The sequence below is a fragment of the Saccostrea cucullata genome, unplaced genomic scaffold (assembly GCF_032062105.1).
Source record: "Saccostrea cucullata isolate Sc308-1 unplaced genomic scaffold, CSIRO_AGI_Scuc_v1 ctg25, whole genome shotgun sequence".
In the NCBI taxonomy this organism is placed as follows: domain Eukaryota; kingdom Metazoa; phylum Mollusca; class Bivalvia; order Ostreida; family Ostreidae; genus Saccostrea; species Saccostrea cuccullata.
This window is the reverse complement of record NW_026937967.1, coordinates 10,117-33,081: the sequence shown is the minus strand read 5'-3', so window position 1 is coordinate 33,081 and position 22,965 is coordinate 10,117. Positions and strand designations below refer to the sequence as shown.

Sequence of the window (22,965 nt, the reverse complement as noted above, 5' to 3'; positions counted from 1 at the left end):
CAGTCAGGGGGAGCCGACTTTTTCCCTAAGCGGGGGACACGAATTCTCTGAATTAGCTTGTTAATTGTAATACTATTAAATTGATGAGAGTCAAAAATTGGAGTGTTTCTTAAAAGAGGTGAGTTTTATAATCTTAAAAATTATCTTCAGGGAAATATATTATCTTTATTGATTATTCTGCATCACAAAAATCTTATACGATTTAATTAGCTATAATAGTGTGGAACTTTTCCATGTTGCAGTTACGTTTATAAAATATCCTATAAAATATGTTTGTCATATTTAAAATTATATGAATAAAAAATAATCAACAAATAACAAATAATAACAAAATTAATTGCATCAATTACAAAATATACTATAAAATACGTATAACAAATTATAAATCATATAAATTATATTAACAAAAAAGAAATGGCATGATAAAATATTTTCCTTTAAAAAAAAAAAAAAAAAAAAAAAAAAAAAAAAACTAACATTCTAATAAAAATGGAGAGAACTTTATTGGTTTGATATCTTAGGATGCCCGACTTTTAAAATAGGGAATAATTCTACAAGAACTGAATGGATGTATAGGCATATGCAACATGACGGTCAATGATTTTCATTGAATCCCCTCTTATTTTTCTTCCCTTGTATCTGGACTTTGAATTCATTTCTCATTTTAATTTGCTTAAAATTTTAGGGGATCCTTTATGTTACTATCAATTATCATTTATTTCAAGATTAGTCAATTCAGATTGCATTTCATCCTTCATAAATTTTCTAATACAATACATATATAAACTGAACTCTAAATTTTTTTTTAAAAATGTTCAGAATAACTTTATATCATAATTTATAATAATAAACCTTTATTTTTAAATCAAAACTGCGATATAAATACGAGAATTATTTTTTTAAAGAAAATTTTTAACATCAATGCCATACATGTATTTTTAAAATCTTATTACGGATTTCATAAAGATTAATTTTTTCTTAGTGGTCAAAATTTTTTTTAAGGCAGGCCATTATATATGAACGCAGTGAAGACGCACAAGCATGACCGCAGCATAAACGCAGTGATAGAAGACTGCGCCTCCATGGATATCTCAAAGAGACGCCGCGGAGTCCATGGAGATGTCACTGCGTTTCTATGGTGCCTATATTACGGTGCTTGTTATTATACAGTGTATGAGATTGAACGGCTTGGGTTTTTTTCGACTGCGATTACACAATGACAACACGGAGTTCTCACTGCGATCGTTGCGCTCCCATGGCGTTTCTACAGCGTCCATTGGCGTTCACATTTGCTCTTTCACGGCGTTGTTAGAGCGTTGTCAGCAAGCTCACAAAACAAGAACACTGGTCTTATATTTGATCAGCAATAATTCTAGTATTTATTGCACTGAGAGCATTAAAGTAAAACTGGGCAGAAAAAATTACACCAGAACCTGCGCTGTTGTTTTAGTGGAGTTGCGGAGGAATAACTTAAAATTTGTAGCAACTTCTCAATGTGTTTTATTTATAATCGTAAAGAAATCAAAGAAAATATAAAAATACATCTGAATCGATAAAATTGAAAAAAAGGATTAAAAAAAAACCTATTAATGATTTAGTAATAAATCACTAGTATTCAAATAGATCATTTTTAATTAAGAATTATATTTCTTGGCATGAATGGAAGTCTCTTCATCATGCAACTTAAATCTTTAAACAAAAATGTTTTACACTTCTGAATATTTATCCATTGGTGAAACCGGTCACGGTAGCCTAGTGGTAGAGCGTTCACCTCGTGATCGGGAGGCCCGGGTTTGATTCTCATTCGCGGAGCCGCGTCAAACCTAACACGTAAACATAGGCAGTAACTATGTCTTCGCCAAGCGCTCGGCACTATATAGAAGCGAAAGTCACGGGTCTTTCGGATATGACCTTAAAAACGAAGGTCCCATGTCACGATAGGCGTTGGCACGATAAAGAACCCTCACTGCTCAATGGCCCTGAGTGCCGAGTATAGGTCTACTGAAGACCTTCACCGGCATACGGTGACGTCTCTGGATGAGTGAAAAATTCTCGAATGGGACGTTAAACAATATATGATCAATCAATCCATGGGTGAAGAACGCATTGTGAACGTATTGTGAACGCAGCCAGCGCAGTGAGAACGCCGTGAACGCCAGGTGAAAACTCTTTAAAACGCGCCGTGATAACTCCGCGGAGGCGCAGTCAATCGCGAAGACATCTCCGTGGAAACGCAGTAGCACTCCGTGAAGTCGTCGTAGAAATGCGTCGGTCGCCGTAGGGACGCCGTGACATCTTCACATTCTGAAAATTTTACAGAAAATTGTGCAATTTCCCTGCGATTCTACGGCGATTTTAAAAATTTTACAACGCCGTAATGACTCCACGCAGCTTGGTGTGACATGTACAGGGCTAATTAAAAATCTTTAGAAATGTTAAGATTATCATCGTTTTTAAAAGCATGTAAAGAAAAACAATTTGTTTGTTTCAACATTTAAAAAAAGAGTATTTCAGAACCGCGAATTCCAAGCGGTTTAAAAAAAATAGCTTCAACTCAACGTATTTCCTCGGAAGCCCTGGAGGGACAATGACTTATAATTACTTGTTATGACTTATTGTTAAAACTTATTTGTTTTGACTTATTTGTTGTGAATATTTTGTAGGTACATGTAGTTATAACTAAGAGTAAGAAAGCTATTGAGAACCTGTTGCTTGGCTTACTTTTATAAAGAAAATGATGTTTAGTCCTATTTTAACTGTGGTTTTTGATTGATGAATTGTTAGTCTGTGATTACTAGTGCTCTATTGTTTTAGTTGTTAATAACAATTCCTATTTCTTGTTTCTTATATGTAACTTCCAGTTTGCATCATGATAGAAGAAGGAACATGGCTACTATTTTATCTTGTCGTTAGTAATAAATTCAAGGGCAAAATATTACTGACTTTTTTCTGAAACTACACGTTGCCTCAATCTTTCACGCCACTTGTTTTGTAAAGTCAACTTGTGATAACAAATTTAAAATAACAAGATTTCAAATGTAAGTCATAAGAACTAAGTCAAAACACATAAGAAGTAAGTCAATGTCCCTCAAGGGCGTCAGTAATTAACAGAAAAAAGTTTATTAATCACATCAGTACTATACGTTTAACTACAAAACTACAATTAATCGTTCTCAATGGCTAACCTACACTTATGTAGTTATAACTAGCTATAAAAAATTCAGAACAAATAAGTCAAAACAAATAAGTTATAACAAATAAGTCAATGTCCCTCCATGGCCTCCGTATATTCTAGTATAGCTTGGATAGCTTTTTGACTATTTTTTTACTATTTTAATTTTCAATTTTTTTTCGAGAGAGTGAAGAAATGATAAGCCATCGTATTGTAAACTTTTTCTTTGATGTTTTGTTTGTCTGGTCTTATTTGTACTTTTTTCTAGTCGTTTTTCAGGAGATCATGATCAGATATTATCATATTTTACATAACTTACAATCAGAGCTTGTGAGTTTTATAAATTTCTTGTGTGTTCAATTGTTTACATTTATACAATTAAATTCATTTAAATAAATGACAAAATTCATCTTTCAGGATGTGTTTATGATTTGTTTTATAAAAATTTAAAAAACAATAGCTATGGTGGGCATAAGAGGACATAAATATTTATTTTCATTTTAGAATGAAGAAAACAGCAAAATGGTTTTTCGCTGTGACTTTATCCTGCAGTGTGTATTTATTATTTGTGTGTTTCCATATGGACATAAGGAGAAAGCATAATGAATCGCCACAAGAAAACTTGTTATTACAAGAGCAAAGTAGAATCTTCGAGGATTACCTGAATTATTCCAACCCTAGTAATATAACCAGAAATGATACTGAGGATATACTTAGCATGGTATATATTTATATAATTTAATTTTATTTGTATTCTCGCTTCTCATTGGTTGATTTCCAAAAAGGAACGCATAACATTTTGTATAATCTGGTTTGGTATGGGGACACACCCCCTTGACGACCAGCTTAATCATCATATCCATGCAATCCCCTCATTTCCAGTCCTCGAAATCCATGGAAAATTCCAGATTTAATAAATGTACCTTCAACTTTAATCGATTACTCGTTCTTACCTCATGTAAACAAACATCATGGCTGCTAGATCTATGAATCAGTCATTACCTCCCCTCGCTTCAAATCACTTCCATTACTACGGTTGTATCATTGCGCGGTAAATTTGAACTTATAAAAAGCAACACAATTTTACATCAAAAGTTGTTTAATTATTTTAAAATTAAATTATAAGGAATGACTTTAATTCTTGGCCATATTATCGAGTATAATCTGGTTTGGATCAGTTTACGCTTTTTTATAATCCGCTTCGCGGATTATAAAGCGTAAACTGACCCAAACCAGATTATACTCGATAATATGGCCAAGAATTAGAGTCATTCCTTAAGTATTAAAAGTTGATAGGGGTTTGTTTTTTCTGATTCCTAAGTTTACACTTTTTTTTATATTTTAAACTTCATTAGCAAGATGTACACTATAAATGCATGTAGCATCGTGTAAAATTCTGCTGTCAAACTGACATGAAATCATAATCACAAAACGTTTTATACTGTAACAATTTTTTATCGATTTTATGAAATCACTTTCTGTGTACTTGAGGATATCTGCAAATTATGCTAGGAACCAGTTTCACCTAATGCGTACCTTACTATTTAGTAGGATTTAACAATTTTTAATGTTGTCATATACTTCTGTTATTTATGTCTTACAACTAAAGTAAAATATGTCAACATATACATTTTTGAGATAATTAGTTAATTTAAACTATCGTCAGTGAAAATAAGTGCATAAAATTAAGGATGGAAATACCTTAAAGATGGCGGATGATCTTACTCCATTTCATCTTGTTCCTCTTCTACTTGTCTTTTTTGTTACTTACGAAGAAAACTTTTAAAATACAGGAGAGAGAGGAATTCCTGAAGAATTTAAAAAATCCATGTTGGTTCAAATTCATAAATACAACCCAGGGTCCGAAGAAAGAACTTCGATGCTTCCTATTCTTCCATATATTTGGTGTGTGTAAATCTGAAGCAACAGATCTGTTCTTCCGTTTGACCCAGCATCCACAGATTTTGAACAACACTGGTATTTTAAATAAGGAAACTCAGTTCTGGTCGTGGAAACGTTTCGGGCAAGGTAACTTTAATAGCATATTTCTTTATTGTTTTCATTATCAGTGTTATATAGACCTAGGACTTGAATACTTGTTCCAGGGGGCATTTTATAATTTTGATTTGAAGCAAAAATATTTTTATTACCCAGAAGCATGTCCTGGGTACGATCAATTTTTTTATGATGTGTAAAGCTAGTTCCAGATAATGTGGTAGACGGTACATGTAACTATTAAGACATTCAAATTATGTTTCAAACATTATGTAACATACATGTATACTAGTATTGTCCATTCCGGCGGCACTTATTATAAAGAATCCATTTATGTACGAAGATATTTTTGAAAAGATATTTTTGATCAAGAGTATGTCCAGTCTCTTGCGTAGTGACCCATCTCACCACATTAGAAACATTCCAACGTTCTCTCTCTTTCAGGACTATATGATCTTAATCGATCATCTCTTATAGGAGATTGTGATGGTGATCTGTATCTTGGTCTTGGTTATCTCTGTGTTTCCATCAATCTTTGTAAAAAAAAATCCCTTAGCAATCTCTTGGTTGTCATTTTCTAGAGCTGTCATTCTTGTCTCCAAAGAAAGTACAGTTTTAAACCTTATGCTCGCATCTTCTTGGTGTATAGTTATAGGTCGAATTTCCTCTGCTTTCTCTTCAAAGAAAATTTTTCATACATTTCTTTCTCTTTCATGAAGAAAACATTTCACCGTTCTCTCTTTCTCTTTCATAGAGCAGGAAGAATACATCTCACCTGTATCGGTGAGGTATCTCTTTAATATTTGTGCATAGTGTAGAAATAAAAAATTGGTATTAAAAGTGGCAGTGGTATAAATTACACCGCACAGAAAATCGTGCATTTTGGCGCCGTTTTTTCTAAAAATTCTCTTTGTGTCATAAAGACAATATTTTTTAAGAGCTCAATTACTAGTCGAGAGAAAGCAGACCAAATGTTTGAAGAGATGCAGAAAAAGTTTAAAATGAAAGAGAAAGAAATGTATGAGAAATATTTTCTATGAGAGAAAGAGAGTTAGATGAACAAATGCAAAGATTTGTAGAACAGAAAGAGAATGTAAAAAGATTTGAGGAAAAAAGAAAGAACAGAAAAAGAAGAACAATTCTGGTTAAGAATGAGAGAATTAGATATAGAGAGAAAAGAGATGAAAAAGAGAGAAATAGATTTGAGACAAATAAAAGCAGAGAGAGAGAGAGAGAGAGAGAGAGAGAGAGAGAGAGAGAGAGAGAGAGAGAGAGAGAGAGAGGAAGAATACATTTCACCTGTATCTCTTTTATAATTGTGCATAGTTGTACAAATACAACAGACTTTATAATGTCTACAGCTACCGATTTTGAAAAAGAAATTCAACTGATATTCCCAAGCTCCAAGACCATAAACTGAGAACAGACTTAAGTCAAAATTTTTACTTTTAATATATTGAGTTTAATTGAATGTATTTGCTTATAAAATTGCAATTTTGTATAAAATTTTGAATTCGGTAAATGATGAAAATGTTTCTGATTATCAAAATTATTTCATAAGTTATGTTAGTTTGAAATTTTGACTTAAGTTTGTTGTCAGTTTATGGTCTTGCAGTCGGACTGGCGCATTATAGAACGATGAATTCTCAAGTGCTAGTTTTCATTAAAACATTTGTTCATAATCAAACGTTCTACAAGATTTCAACATGTTCAAAAAATTAATAAATTTTTAAAAATAAACGCATATTACTAAGTTTGCATTTCAGTCCGTTAAGTACAATTAGGTCCTACTAACATATACTTTTTGGGGACTTTAATATTATTATACAGAAACAAATAAATTCAGAATCCCCATTTAATTTTTTTTCTTGACAAAGTGAAGATCTTATCCTAAGGTTTATAGTTCTCTGTTAATAATAAATATTTGAATCTATGGTTTATGTTATTTGTATCTTAAAAATCGATATGTTCTTTCAATTCTTTTTGAATTAATTTAGACTCACCTGATCACAGAAACCTAACTCTGGACGAGTTTTCAAGCTTTTTTAGAGCCAACGAAATTGGGAGGACAAAGATTGGCTTAAATAAGAGGAATCGCTACTCAGATTTGATTACAGGTATACAGAACATATGACTTGGCATAGATTTTTATTCTGAGTATTGTCTAGTGAAGATTCAAAGTTCAGTTCTATAACTTTAATAGACTTAAATGTATACTATGTGTCTGTCAAATTGAGTATTCATTTAAGCACCAAAGACTCTCATTTATCAAAATAAATAAATAAATAAAAACAAAAATTAATAGTATTTACTGGTATATCAAACATCTTTATTTTGCAGAATAAACAAAATTTATTATATTTTCATTATGATGTAAATTTCTATGTAGGTCATGCTGATCCTATGGATTTTTGGGACCACAACCATTGGCGGGAAATCCCCCAAAATAATCCTAATTCCAGTGAGCCTAAATTTCTGAAACCCCACTTAGTAAGGCACGTGCAGCCGAACATTAAATTGATACTTCTGTTGCGTGAACCTGCAGAAAGGTATAAAGGTTTGAGCTCACTGCGAGATATATTTGATAAATTATAAACAAAATATATAAAATTAGATCAAGGGAAATAACTTTCTTATAGTATGTATATGACCTTTTCTTTCTTTAAACTACATTAAACACAATAAAAACATGATAAAGCTTCCTTGGTGAATTGAAATTATGTATTACTTCTAAAAGATAATCAGTAATTAAGTATAGGTCACACACTGTATCGATAGCTTCATGTAAGGTCTTTCAACCCATATTTATTTGAAAAATATTATTTTCGTTTATTTTGTGACTTTGCATTTAATTTACTTTGATTCATTAACAGTAAATCCCAACTTAATAAAGGCTTTATACCTGTACATGTATGCTGGTTTAAGTATGCCTGTATGCATAGTAAGTGTCATTAAAAATCTAAAATCTTTTACTCTATTACTTATATCCTTGTTCAAGAAACGACAGAAAAATGACATTTCTATCTTAAACTGGACAAAACACAGCAATATGAGGTCGATTATCAATGATGTTATGGACGTTGAGGACGATTTTCTCTCTGAGCTTTGTTCATTTAATAAAACTCGCAAATGAGACCTCTGTCTATTTCTTATAATTTGTAAGATTCCCGATCATGTCAAGGAGCACACGCGGGTGTGACTGGTCGGCAGGGGATTCTCACTTGATTCTCCTGATCCCGCCTCTGATGTTGCAGAGGTCTGCGTTTGCTCTGCTCCTATTTTGTATTGTTTTATGGACTTTTGATTTTGAATACTATTTGTTGTCTCCATATGTTTCTTATACAAGCGTTTATAATTTTAAGACTTTACAGTCATTATCTGCATGGACATTATTGTGACACACCAGAAGAATTTCACAGCGCAGTCCTGAAAGGCATTGAACTCTTCAGAACATGCTTGTCCAATAACAGTCTGAAGACTTGTTTATATAAATCTGACTTAAGTAAGGATATGAAAGTGAGTGAAACTTAAATCAAAATTATTATTTTGTTTAATAAGGATTTTTTCATATTTATCCCAAATTCTTTTATTTAAAAAAAGTATATTAAGGACAGATGACACAAACACAAAATGGATGCCCTGATTGGTAAATAGTTTTTGACATAATTTCTTTGCAAAGGATGTAAATTATAAATTTCCAGAAAATAAAGTGAAAACCTTCTGTGATGTTCAAAATACTACCCTTCTGAAACCATCCTTATTATTCTATACAAATATTTCTTTTATTTCAAATTTTATTTTTGTGCAATTTTGAATAAAAAAATAAAAAAAAACGCGGTGAAACTTTTCCATTTTATTCATTAAAACATGACTCAAGTTGTTATATAATTACTTTCAAAAGTTTTGAACAAGGTTTGTTTGTATCATTTGTCCTTAAGAAACAGAATAAACATTTGATATATGAAGTTATAATTGCAGATATATTTATAATTTTCTCTTTTCTTTTTATTTATGCAATCAAAAATATAAAGTTAATGTATTGACATCTTTCAAATGTTCACATGTATCTTGCGTATTCATTAAATTTCGCACATTTCACATACATGTAACTATTAGTATTTATATTCTTACTACAGATTCTTCGTGTAAGATAATTGAAATAGATTACGTTAAAAAAATATAATAAAATACCAAAATGTAATAAAATGAAAAACGCATTGTTAAATTTTTATTAAATTTTGTTTGCGATAATTGGAGAGAAAATTGAATTTTACTATTTATTTGTGACGTTGTCCTTTAAACACATTTTAGCTACTATTATCCGCTAGTTTATATTATATCCATCTACAAGAGTGGCTAGATGTGTTTCCTAGAGACCAATTTCTAGTGTTAAGAACTGAAGACTACCATAAGGATATGAAAAGCACTCTTCTTAAGTTATTTGCGTTTCTTGGTGTTGGTAAGTAGACAATATTCAGTCTAAATACCATCAAAGTATTTGCTTTCATTTAAAATATATTTATTCAAGAACTGTGTTTCCATGTTGGTATTTGTATTACCTTGAAAATTTTTCGTAACTCAAATTTATGGAGATAACGAACAATTTTCAAGCTCAAAAATACATAAAACAATACAGAATGGGATCAGAGCACGGACCTCCAAACACCAGGGGTGGGATCAGGTGTTATGGGGGAACAAGACTGGGATATAACGGAAAAATCTGTCGACAATTCATTGAGTTAATCATGGCCAATTCATTGAGTAAAGCATGGCCAAATAATTGGTACGAAAAAGTCAGTCAGTGTTTGAATCAATGACAAATTGCATTTGCTGACAAGGTCATTGTATCGACCATAGAACTTAAGAATTTATCACTTTAAATGGAACTGCTGGTAAGCATTATACTATAATTCTAATTTTAAGAGAAGAAGTATAGTTTTCATGCTTTAAGCATACGACTTTGATTATTTTACAAAAGATATATTAAAAAAATATCTAAAATAAACATTCTTAATTACAACTGAATTGATCATCATCTAAATATGTGTATAGAAATGCAAAGATACGGAATTTTGTATTTGTTGTTCTTTTACAGGAGACATTTATTCTGACGTTTTGGAACATATTCTTAAAGTGCCACAAAAGTACGAGACAAAAAACAAGCTGTTGCAGGGATCTATGTTGAAAGAAACCTGGAACATATTAACTGATTTTTTCAAGGAACCTAATAGAAAATTGGCAGACATATTGAATGATGAACGGTATCTATGGAAGGATATGAGATTCAAGTTTAGAGCTAAACAGATAGCAAAAAACGAAACAGAAATAAACTATATTTTCAAACTAGAGGGGATAGAGTCAATTACATGTAGCTCAACACGAACTTCTGTCTTTAACACAGAAAAATATGTCAAGAGAAACAATAAAGCTAACTATAGTTCACTATGAAAAATAGATTGTATAATTATTGTTTTACGTCCCTCTCGAGAATTTTTCACTCATATGGAGACGTCACTGTATGCAGGTGTAACGTTGAATATTGACCCGAGTTGAAAATTGAACCGGGAGTCATTTTTCAACGTTGAATATTGAACCAGGGGTGTTTTTTCTCCGTTGAAAATTGAGACCAAAAGTCGTTGAATTTATACCCGGGGTCATTTTTCAACAGCTTGATAATTTTTTTTCTTATCCCTGATGACCTCAAGTAGTTGAAAATTGACCCTGTTGAATATTGACCCCACCTCAGAGTTTGAATATTATTTGAACTTGGAAGTTGTTTTTACGGGATTTATCAGAATCTCTATACTTATATTTCGGTTTCAATTTTTTACCTAATCCAGAGTAATATAAATAAACAAATCATCCCATGTATATATGTACATTTTGATCAGTGCACGATTTCAGTTATCTTTAAGCATGGCAAGTCAATTTTTAACAATACTTTCTAAAACCCATGGCATCCATAAATAACTACAACACTATGAATAGGGCATAAAAAAAATCCTGGAAATCTGGTGTAAAAATAAAGACATCAATCAGCCAAACTTGTCCATGAAATTTATTAGGACCCTACACTCTAAACCAAACTTCTAAACCAGAAATTCCTTTCTGTTGAAAATATAGTATACATTAATATATATATATATATATATATATATATATATATATATATATATATATATATATATATATATATATATATATATATATATATATATATATATATATATATATATATATATATAGTAAAGAGTGTTCGGCAGTTTTTGTGACGGGTACTTGCTCCAATGCCTGCCTCATCAGGGGGTCCACCAATGTATTCTTGTGGTAAACATGATCTAAAAATTATATCACAATCGCCTTTGCTTTTATCTTTGCTATAAGCTTTAATTGATTCCAAGGTAAATATTTCTTTTCATCTTGTGTCTGTTTTCGTTTCGTTCCAGTATTTTAAGATGCGTTTTTTAGTCCGTTGACACTCGGATTAAATTTTGTAACCATAACCAATTTATGGTGGGGTCTCAATTGGCCGTTAATTTTTTTAGGATCTCATTTCTGTCTGTTCCCATTATTCCTGTGATAATAGGATCTAATTCTGTATCAGAGAAGCCTCTATTTGACAAGTCTTTCCTAAAGTCTTGTAGAATAGTACTGAGAGCAGTGTCATTGGTATTTCTCACATGTCTTTTGCATTTACCTTTACCGAAACCTTTGAATACCACTGGGTTGTGAGAACTTTCTCTGTGTGGATATTGGAAATTGTTTGTTGGTTTTACTTAAGATTTGATATCAAGTTTGTTTGATTCTTGAAATTTTCTTCCTTTACACACTTTTGTGTCTACAATGTTTACTGAATCAACAGAAATTTCAAAGGTGAATTTTAAGTACGGATGGCACTGATTGCAAAGTTCAAAGAAATCAAGAATCTCAGTCTCAGAACCTTTGCAAATGATGAAACCATCATCTCTAAATCTGCCCTGAAACAAGATTTTATTAGCAAATTGAAACATCCCAAAAAGGGAGATCAACCGGGGTTCTTTCCATCCTATACTTAAAATAAATATGTATTGTGGGTTTCGTTCTTGAACTGTTTGATTAACTTTGCCAAAAAGATCATTATACCTTTTATTTTGAAAAAAAAAATCCATTTTGCAAGCTTGACATTATAAGTTACTAACGACGTTCGATCCTAATACTTAAAGTCTTAAACTTTTTTTGCCAAGTATATATTTCAAGTTTCTACATACATAGCTTTATTAAAATTGAAATCAAAAAAATGGGTGTCAATATGCTTCTTTTGGCGCTACAGTACATTTAATATGACCTTCTTGCACTGAAATTTGGGTCTTAATTAAAAATTACATCTTCGATGTTTTCCCTGCAATATTTTTATCCAATTAAAGCAAGAAACAAAATGAACTCTAAGTCTGTTTAAAAAAAAGACACTTTAAAATTGTAACTAAGAAAAAGTTTCAAATTACTTCGCATAATCAATTATTTGACCTTTCTGCACTAATAAAATGTGAATTTTCTGCCATTGAAAATTTAATAAGCAAGAAAATTATTTTAAAGTCTTAAACTTTTTCTGAATTAAAGCAAATAGGTCAAAGTTATCTTGAATATTTAGAAAAGAATATCAAAAGTGGGGGTATATGATGTTAATTTTCAGATATTACTAAAAAAGTGTAAATTTTACGTTAAATTTGGCTCAATTTTTTCCCGGGTTTTCAGAATATATTTACTATATTTGTCACACTTTGTTGATAAAATTCATAAGAAATAATTTAATAGATATTTCAGAACCAGCATGACACATTTCATTGCAAAAAGCTTTGTGTGCAACCAACATGGAAAAATAGTAATCCAAAATAAAGAGTACCTTTATTGTTCAAAAGGGAAAAACTGATGATTTTCGTCTAAATAACCTTCCGCCACAAAATATAGTCCCTAGTTTAATTCAACTTGAATGGAATTTAATCGCGGTTTTTCCATTGAATATAGTTCAATTTGCATTGTAGAATTCAGATTTAATGTTAGAATTTAAAAATGATGCAGGATTTTATAAATAAAGGACATGACCAAAATCCACTCAGAAACTCAGGATCGAACGTCCTTAATGTTGCGCATAACTAAATAAGCATTAAAACGCACGTGCATCATGCATTAAACTCTCACTATTTCCCAAATACTAATATTACGAATTTTAAGATTAAAATAAATGAAGTGTTGTTGGGAAAAAGCAAGTATAGATAAACAAATTTCTGATCTAAATTGTATATTGTGTAACTATGTATACTAATAGGATTTACATATACCTATGATTAACATATACTAATGATTTTTTTAAAATAAATATTACACGGAAATATTGCGATTTTAAACTACGTGTTACTTTATAATCTAAGATATTTTTTTAAATATTTTATTCTAAGAATATAATTGAATTACTGAATTAAGTGTGTATTGATAATATTGGTGACGGGAGCAAATTGAAAGTGCGGGGGGGGGGGAGATAATTGAAAAAGAAAACAATCAAATTTTAAAAATAATTGACACAAAAAGAAAAGAAAATTTGTCCATTGTCAAAACTTGTAGTCCAAGCCCGAAAATCCTAATTTTTTTTTTTTTTAAAAAATAAATATTAGGATCCGATTTTTTTTTTTTATCAAGCACTACCACTTACTCTTCTTTCTTTGAGTACACTGTGAGGTGCCTGTTGAAAGGGAAGGCTAAATCTATTTCACTTTGTTCATTGCCTATATTAATTATGCCCCGTGGGGATCCGGGTTAGAATAGGTCCTCAGTACCCCTTTGCTTGTCGTAAAAGGCGACTAAATGGGCAGGTCCTTCGGATGAGACCGTATAAACCCATGCCCCATGTCACAGCAGGAGTGGCACGATAAGGATCCCTCCCTGCTCAAAGGCCGTAAGTGCCGAGCATAGGCCTAAATTTGCAGCCCTTCACCAGGAATGGTGACGTCTCCATATCAGTGAAATATTCTGGAGAGGGACGTTAAACTGTACACAATCAATCAATCAATATATTAATTATGTCTATCTTTCCAAAAAAAGTGTGGGGGGATGGCTAAGCATACCTCCCCCCCCCCCTCCCCCATCCCCACGCCCATGGATTAAATCACAGTTGTGAAAACTAAGTAATAAATATGTGTTTTATGCTGTTGAATTTAGAACCGGTTTCATGACCAAAATTCCACGACCCGGCTCACTTTTCAACGGACTAGGGTCTAAATTCACCATCTTAGGTCTCAGTATTCAATGTTGAAAAATGACCCCCGGGTCAATTTTCAACCCGGGTCAAAATTCAACGTTACACCGGTGAAGGGCTTCAAATTTCGACCTATACTCGGCAATCAGGGCCATTGAGCAGTGAGGGTTCTTTATCGTGCCAGCGCCTACCGTGACACGGTACCTACGTTTTTAAGGTCATATCTGAAAGACCCGTGGTGACTTTCACTTCTAGTGCCGAGCGTTTGGCGAAGGAACAGTCACTACCTATGTTTACGTCTTAGGTATGACGCGGCGCCGCGAACGAGAATCAAACCCGGGCCTTCCGATCACGAAGCGAACGTTCTACCACTAGGCTACCGTGACCGGTCTATGATAAATAGAAGAGTAGCGTAAAAAAAGTAAAATAATTGCCTTCTATAAAGTTACAAAACCATAAAAAAAAGCAAATGTTATACATAATTATACCTTAGTCAAAGAAGAAAAAACTAGAGGTACTGTGTGCAATGAGCTCACTAAATGATACCCCCAGCTTCCCATATGGATATAATGGCAGTGTGCATGGTTTGCCATTGGAAACCAAAATTATGTTTCGGATCAAAAAGTAAAAAAGGAGGTGCATAATGGCAATATGTAACAAAGATTCTGTGAAAGTCTCATCAAATTTCATTCTGTGGTATCAGAGGAGTTGCGAATAAGAGATGGGTACCCCAAAACGTAACAGGCGGACGGACAGACGTATAGACGGATGTACAGACCTACATACCGATTACTATATACTCTCCCGATTATATTATCCGTAATAAACTTGTCTGATAGATGTAGTGGAAATTTTGAGTGTATGGGTGTTTATGATTTATTTTGCCAAAAGGTTAACGTTGACTAACGTTGAATTTAGTCTTCTGACACGTATACAATGTGGAAATCTCTGCAGGCATTTTACTTCAGTTTTGTTCATTAAAGCAATATGAGCTGCAACTTTGATGACGAAAATTTTTGTTGCAATATTGTAATTAATTATTTGAATAACAGAAAAAAGAACATTTATAAACTTCTATTCTTTATATTACAAACAAGAGGACTATTTATATGCTTTGACTGAAGCAAAATTACATTATTGTCGTCCTTACAATATTGATTTCTTATATAATACTGTAACGTGTTTACCAGAACAATAGGGTTCTTTACAAGGGATATATGATTTTCCTTGTACTCTATCTGAGTAAAAATGATTGGGAGATAGAATAATATTCCTTTACTCTTCCTGAGTATAAATAATGATTTTGTATATAATTTGAAGACAATTAAATTACCAGAGATTTTACCGAGGGCTATTTTAAAAATAATTTATGACATTTTTACCCGTAAAATATTGTAATTTATTCATTGAATAAAAATGATATCCTGTCACAGTGTGAAAGGATATCAAAATGATATCCTGTCACAGTGTGACAAATATCAGAAATGCGGGAAAACTCTCGGTTTCCCTTACAATAACGAAGATTGTTGTAAAAAAATCTTCCTTGACCTAATTTAAGATAGATGAAAATAAATGAACCATTCTGACATCGAATAAAACTGTCAAAATTACCATAAATATGTTGCTAAATCCATGTCTACAGTGTTTTCACCTCACTTATCTATGACGTCTCAACCGCTCAACTATGACGTCATGTAGCCTATGGCTGTATTACAAAAAGACAGGGGCAAAGGAAAAATCAAAGAATTTTTTTAAAAAGTGTAATAAACTGTATTACAAAAAGACAGGGGCAAAGGAAAAATCAAAGAATTTTCTTAAAAAGTGTAATAAACAGAAAATTCAATGTTTTGTAGTTGAATATGGAATTTATTTCACTCTTGAGACAGTGCTTCGAATTCGCACTCGTGAAAATATCAAAAATCCTGTCCCACTCCATATTCAACTCTACAAAACATTGAATATCCTGTATTTATTATCGAAATCTGACTGCGTAAACTGTCACCGCGTATTCTTGATAAAAGGGTTCCTATTAATATAGAGAATCAGGCGCCTAGATCTAATAAGACCTACTACCTCCTGACTTTCAAATTAATTCCCCTAATACCTTACCGCTGGTGTACTAATTCTATTTCTACCCTAGCCTTACGTTTTCGTTTTTTCCGTCGTCTTCTTTTTTCTCCGACTTCACAATTCTATGCAGCTGTCAGCTGCACTGACTTAAATACCCTTGCAACAATCTATTTCCAAGGGTATTAGGTTATTCCATTCTATGGGTGTGTTCTGTACGTTTCTATAACGTTTCAATATTAAACGTCCCTTTTTAGAAATCTTTTTCTCTCAAAACAAAAGAATTATTCTGTATACCAGTCTGATGAATTCAAATTGCTTAAATTACATACAGATTTATCATAATAACATATTTTAACAAAAAAAAATAATTTCTCCAAAATGCAGCTCATATTGCTTTTTTGATTTACTAAGCGTTTCTTTTGACATATTTCTTGATGACTGTTTTTATCACTTGTTCTATAGCTGAACTATTTTTACCCCCCCCCCCCCGCTTGAAAAGCGGGAGGGCATACAGTTCATTATCCAGTTATGTTTTCTATGGAAATACACTGATAACCAATATTAACTGGATAATGAACTGTATGCCCTCCCGCTTTTTGAGTTTTTTTTTTAATATAAAAAATATCTGGCTATGATCTTGATTTGAAATTCGACCTGTCCTTTTTGTGACGATAATACAAACGATTTTATACAAAATGATACAAAACTAACAATTAAGTGAGTAACGAGAAATGTAATCAGTGAGTAAAATGAAAGAATTAAAAAATGAAAACTAATCAATCCAGGGGGGAAAGTAGTGATATCATTAGAAACATTTTTTTTTCATAACTGGATAATTATTATTATTAATATATGATAATAGAAATATTGGGGAGAATTGTTATTGATAAAAAAAATGCTAAAAAAGGTAAGTTAATAGATAATAGTCTCACATATCATTTTATACTAGTTGATAAGGATTTTAACATATTCAGAAAGTAATTTCTCAGGAATTTATTGATGATAAAAATAATTGCAAATAAAACAGGTCTTTTTATAAAATATCAATTCTTGATTTCATGTGATTTACTAGACTAAGCTTAATTCCTGAAGAAAATCCTTAGAATGTTTGAAATTGCACAGTTTGGGCTACATTTTTTTTTTAAGATCAAGAAAAAAACCCCAATTATTATGCACGACTTATCATGAATTATTTTCGATACAATTCGAAGAGATATTAGGAACGTATTGTTATTTCTTTAGATTAATACCGATGTCAAAAAGATTGTGCAAACTACGGAGTTACGCAAAGAAAAAAAGAAACGCAATGATTCGTTCATTATATATAGAGCGTAACTCTAAATTTGATGCCATAGTGTATTTTGTTCTGGGGTCAAACTTTAGTGGGGAGCTCTTTTAAAATTCATAAAATCAGTTCAACATAAATAATGTGAAAGGCGAGACAAAAAATGCAAAAAAAAAAAAAAAAAAAAAAAAAAATTATATATTTTAGGGCAATGACTTCATTGAATTCTGTTTAGTTTCCTCCGTGATATCTGCGATGGAAATTTAAAAAATATGTGCTAAAAAGTTAATTGACGGTATTTTAAGTCCATCATCTTTTAGGTAAGTCATTAGAAGCTGTATCTCACCCATTATTCGTTTCCTTATTTATGGCAACTCCGATTATTTACACTGAATATTATATCTGCTTTAACATACCCACCGCTTGAAGAAGTAGAATACTCTGGCCTTCAAACCTATTTAAATTGAACTATTTGATACCATAGGGTTATTGAACTTATATTGGTGAATATTGTCCAATATAAGTTTAATAACTCCTTTATTATATAGCTAAAACATTTCCACATAATTTATAATAATTATTCCAAAACTGAAAAAAAGGCAAGTTAATGATTTTTTTTAATATTGGTATTCAAATTAATGTCTGTCCTGTAAGCGCTCAATATCGCATCATTCCGATGACCCTACCGAGAGATATGATTTGCTTATTTAGGATTTAATGGGTCTAATAAGTACTAAATTTTAAATAAAATTTAATAATTTCATTTTGTGTAAAAAATAAACACATCTTACCTAGATGCCACTTCACTTCGTTAATTTAGCTCTGAGAATTTGACCAGACGACTTTTTTTGTTTACAACTGGGCGTTCGATATTGAACGCTCGTATTCGGAATGTTTCGGGCATACTCAACGTAATACAAAGTCAGCGTTTAATAAAACGTCAACATATTGAACGCTAAAATTCTTTAGATTTTTGGTTGTATTTTATTAGAGACTATATATTAGCTATATAACAATTAAAAGATATTGGTGTTATGCAATTTTCTTTCTTTTTTTTTTTTGTTTATCAAGGGATTCATATTAAATGCAGAAGGCGTGCACGGAAATAAATACTTTCTTAAAAAAGATATATAAGTTTTAAAGAAACATCGTCATTGTTGATAGATATATACATGTAGCATTACACATTATATGACCACAGTGAAAAATTGCGGAATTGAGTTAATCAAGTAGCAAAAAAGCGAAGTCGTCCTGCAAAATTCACCGATATCGTATGTGAAAAATACATTCAATGATTATTTATGAAAGTAAGTTCTTTAAAATGTATCAAAATCTAAAATCATTGTACATTTTGTGAAATTTATGCTAATTGGTCCTCAAATACAGTATAAGATTTTCAAAATGTTGCAAAAGTAGCGCATTGATTTGCTGTAGAGGTGTAGAATAAGGAACTTATTCTACGTCACAGGTTCTTATACATTCAGATGAGATTATTTCAATTGAATTTTCGAGTCGCAGTGGATGCTGGTAAGCACAAATGAGTACAAGTCTATATTTGTAGCCTTCCACCGGCAACTTGGGAGTCTCAATATGAGTGAATGATTTTCAAAGAAACTTAAGATCTAAAAACAAATTCTTAAGGACAGATGATACAAACAAATTCTTTTTTTTTTGGAAGAGACTTAATATCATGTCACAAGTTTAGAAAATTTGATAATTTTTCGAATTTTTTCCCCCTAAAAACTGGAAAATGAAATAGACATGGAAAATATTATTAATATTTCAATATACTTACAAATATGGACAAAACACACTCAGAACAGGTTTACCGATGAAAACAAATTTCGGAGTATGTTACCTTAGTGCTAAAAGTGTAATTTAATCTTTAGAAAAATATACCAAGACAGGTAAATTTTATTTAGAAAAGCAAAATGGAACAAATCAACCTATGTGTTATATTTGATCTTTTGTCGTTTTGTATTTCCTCATAAAATTCACCTGGCTTGATATATTTTTCGAAAGTTTATATTACACTTTTAGCACCAAGGTAACATATTCGGAAATTTGTTTTCACCTGTAAACCTTTACTGAGTGTTTTTATTATTATTATTATTATTGAAATATTACTAATATTTCCAAGTTTATTTCATTTTTCAGTTTCTAGGAGAAAAAAAATGCTAAGAATAATCGCATTTTCTAAACTTGTGAAATGATATTAAGTCTATTCCAAAGAAAAATTTGTTTGTATCATCTGTCCTTAAGAACAATTTTCAAACTTTAAACTTATTAAATGCCGCTTAAATTAAAAAAATCCGGTTTCCCACAAAATTACTTAAAAACAGAACAGCATAACTGGCTAGTGATCCGGATGTCCGGATGTCTGTTACGCTCTAGGGTATCCATTTATCATGTGCAATTTTGTCCTAGAACACAAAATGAAATTTAATTAATATACTTTCATAGATCCTTTGTAACATCATTCCATCGCCACAAAATTTCTTACGTCCTATTTTACTTTTGATGTGACACTGATATCGGGTCTCCAAGAGCAAAGCATGGACATTGTCATTATAATCATACGGGAGGTGGGAGGTATCATTTAGTGAGCTCAGTGCTCACAGTACCTAAGTTAGAATAGAACATGACTTTTTTTTATGTTTCACCCTGGAAAACATATGAAAGACACCAATATCAACTAGAACGTCGAAAGGTCGAGAGCTGACTTGCCAAGGGCCGACGGGTTATGACATGGAAATCTGTATTTTTAGAATAATATTGATGACGTAAGTTTTGATATATTATTTGTCAAAGAAAAGTATATGATTATGTTTTTTGAAAGTCAAATATGACGTTTTTTTGATACGTTCAGACTAACTACAATTGAAATAATATTTTTGATATAACTTTTAATATAATGTTTGTCAAAAAAAGTATTGGGTTATGTTTTTAAAAGACTTTAATTATTGTAATGCCTGCGCTAAATAGTAAAGAACTGCGAACGATAGTTGTTCTCCCGCCTACCTCCAAGTCAATTTTCAAAAGTTAACATATTCGATGCATTTTTAAGATTTCTTATAGATAATTATATGGATTTTCATTTCTTATTTGGGAAAACAAAGACAGATAACTGTAAAATTTTGGTAAAACTTGTGTTTTTCACTATAGAAATCAACAGAAAACGGAAAATATTTTTCAAACACCCCCCCCCTCTTTGTGACACAAATTCCTTTTTACAGATTTACAGGTAATATGGACTGTTATTTCACAAATTCATACCAAAGCTTTTTGTGAGTCACGGTGGGAACGTATGTTTATTGAAAAAAAGAGACAAAAATGCTTATTTTCCATCAATTTCTAAGCGATTTACAACTGGACCTTATATTTTATTAATATACATGTATTTATGTTCTATTTTTTTTGCCGTAACATAAGAAAAGATATAGGGAGCATTTAATCATAACCTGGACTATTTTCCATTGAGATCGGATTTTCAAGAATCACCATATTTTGAAATCCTCTTGGATATGATTGAATTTTCCATATATCTTGTCTTATGTTTAACGCAAATAAATTCAGCATAAAAACATTCATAATACAATGATACAATGCTTTAGTTGTAAATCGCTGAAAGATTAATGGAAGAACTAAGCATTTTTCACTTTAAATAGATTTTCCCCCTCCCCCGTGAAACACAAGAAGCTTTGGTAGGAATTGTAAAATGACAGTTTATGTAACCTGTAAAAAATTAGATAAGAATGACGCATGTATCATTAGCAATATTTGCATATTTTATTTTCAAAGACCGTTCTGGATCGTCGTGTATTTGCTTGATCAATTTTATAGTTTGTAAATGTATACCAATGCGGTGCCAAAGAGGTCCATTATACTATCTAATTGGTCTAAATTGCATATTTATTTTCGTGTGATCTCCTTAGTTATTCAATAGGTTAATAAAACATTCCCAGGCGCCAAATAAAAGACAACAGACATTTTTTCTAAGTATTTAAGTACAGATAATACAACCTTTTCACTGGAGGAGACTTGAATATCATTTCACAGGTTTAGAAAAGAAAGTGGATAACGCCTTGAATATTTTCTCCATTGAATCGTAAAATGAAAGAGACGTGGAAAATATTAGTTAATATTTCAATAAAATTACAAATATGGAAAGATCACACCCAAGTAAAGGTTCACAGATAAAAGTAAATTTCATAATATGTTAGACTGGTGCTAAAATATAATATAAACTTTAGAAAAATATATCAAGCCAGGTGAATTTTATGGGGAAAAGCAAAATGATAAAAATCAGTACTAGTATATGATTTTTTTGCTTTGTATCATTTTGTTTTTCCTAAAAAAAAAATTCACCTAGCTTTAAAAAGGATAGTTATTTATGTTCCTTAGTTCTCCTGCCAAACGACTGAGCTTGTTTTTTGATAAACAGGCAAAAACAAATAACATCATGCTGAAGTGAAATATGTCATTTATTAAAGTAAATGACGGAAAAGTAAAACACAGTTAACAAAATGGGGGTCAGAAAAAGGAGGACTCAAATATGGAGTATTACACATCTTAGTCAAAATATTACACAATCTGACCCCCAGCACCATAATGACATTGTAACATGATGTACATAGGCAAAAGGGGGGTCAACCAGACTAGAATAATAATTCAAACCCTGTAATCTTTCACAAGGTACAATATACATGCATATTAAGTAAACCCCCTTATAAACATCAAAAGTTTGGAAGACATATACAAAATGCTCTAAACTGCTGCCTGTCATCAAAAAATGTGGGAAAACAAAATAACAAACAGCCAATAACAATACAATCGTGTAGGCATTAAATTGAACACAAATATGTTTCTCTCACCGCCGAGGAAAAACCATATATAAAAAGCAACACTGCTTTATGTTGAAAAATCATATGGAAACCTGCAGACCGAAGCAAAATTGCGAGGTACACAAAATAAATGTCGGACTCATTCTCAGTAACCTAATACATGGGTTTGCCATTTATTACAATGTACAAAAAGTTTACTTGTTCAGTTAGAACGTGCGGTAGAAAATAAGTACTATAAATCTCTTTCAAACCCATTCAAACACTATCAAAAAAGATGGGTAAAACATAACAACAAAAATGTCAACCTGAAAGAAATAACAAGCATAGGTGGCAGATGGGGTGGATGGTGGGTTCGAAAAATTCAGCAGTTCAA

The 22,965-nt window shown here is 31.5% G+C and overlaps 1 protein-coding gene across 1 annotated transcript; it reads left to right on the top strand.

Annotated features, from left to right (window-relative positions):
- The first annotated feature begins 3,752 nt into the window (after nucleotides 1-3,752).
- On the top strand, nucleotides 3,753-10,615 carry LOC134249167 (carbohydrate sulfotransferase 15-like). Its single transcript, XM_062731543.1, has 7 exons — nucleotides 3,753-3,893; nucleotides 4,966-5,200; nucleotides 7,165-7,284; nucleotides 7,557-7,716; nucleotides 8,530-8,683; nucleotides 9,479-9,626; nucleotides 10,263-10,615. The coding sequence occupies exons 1-7, from the start codon at nucleotides 3,753-3,755 to the stop codon at nucleotides 10,613-10,615; spliced, it is 1,311 nt and encodes a 436-aa protein (XP_062587527.1).
- The last annotated feature ends 12,350 nt before the right edge of the window (nucleotides 10,616-22,965 follow it).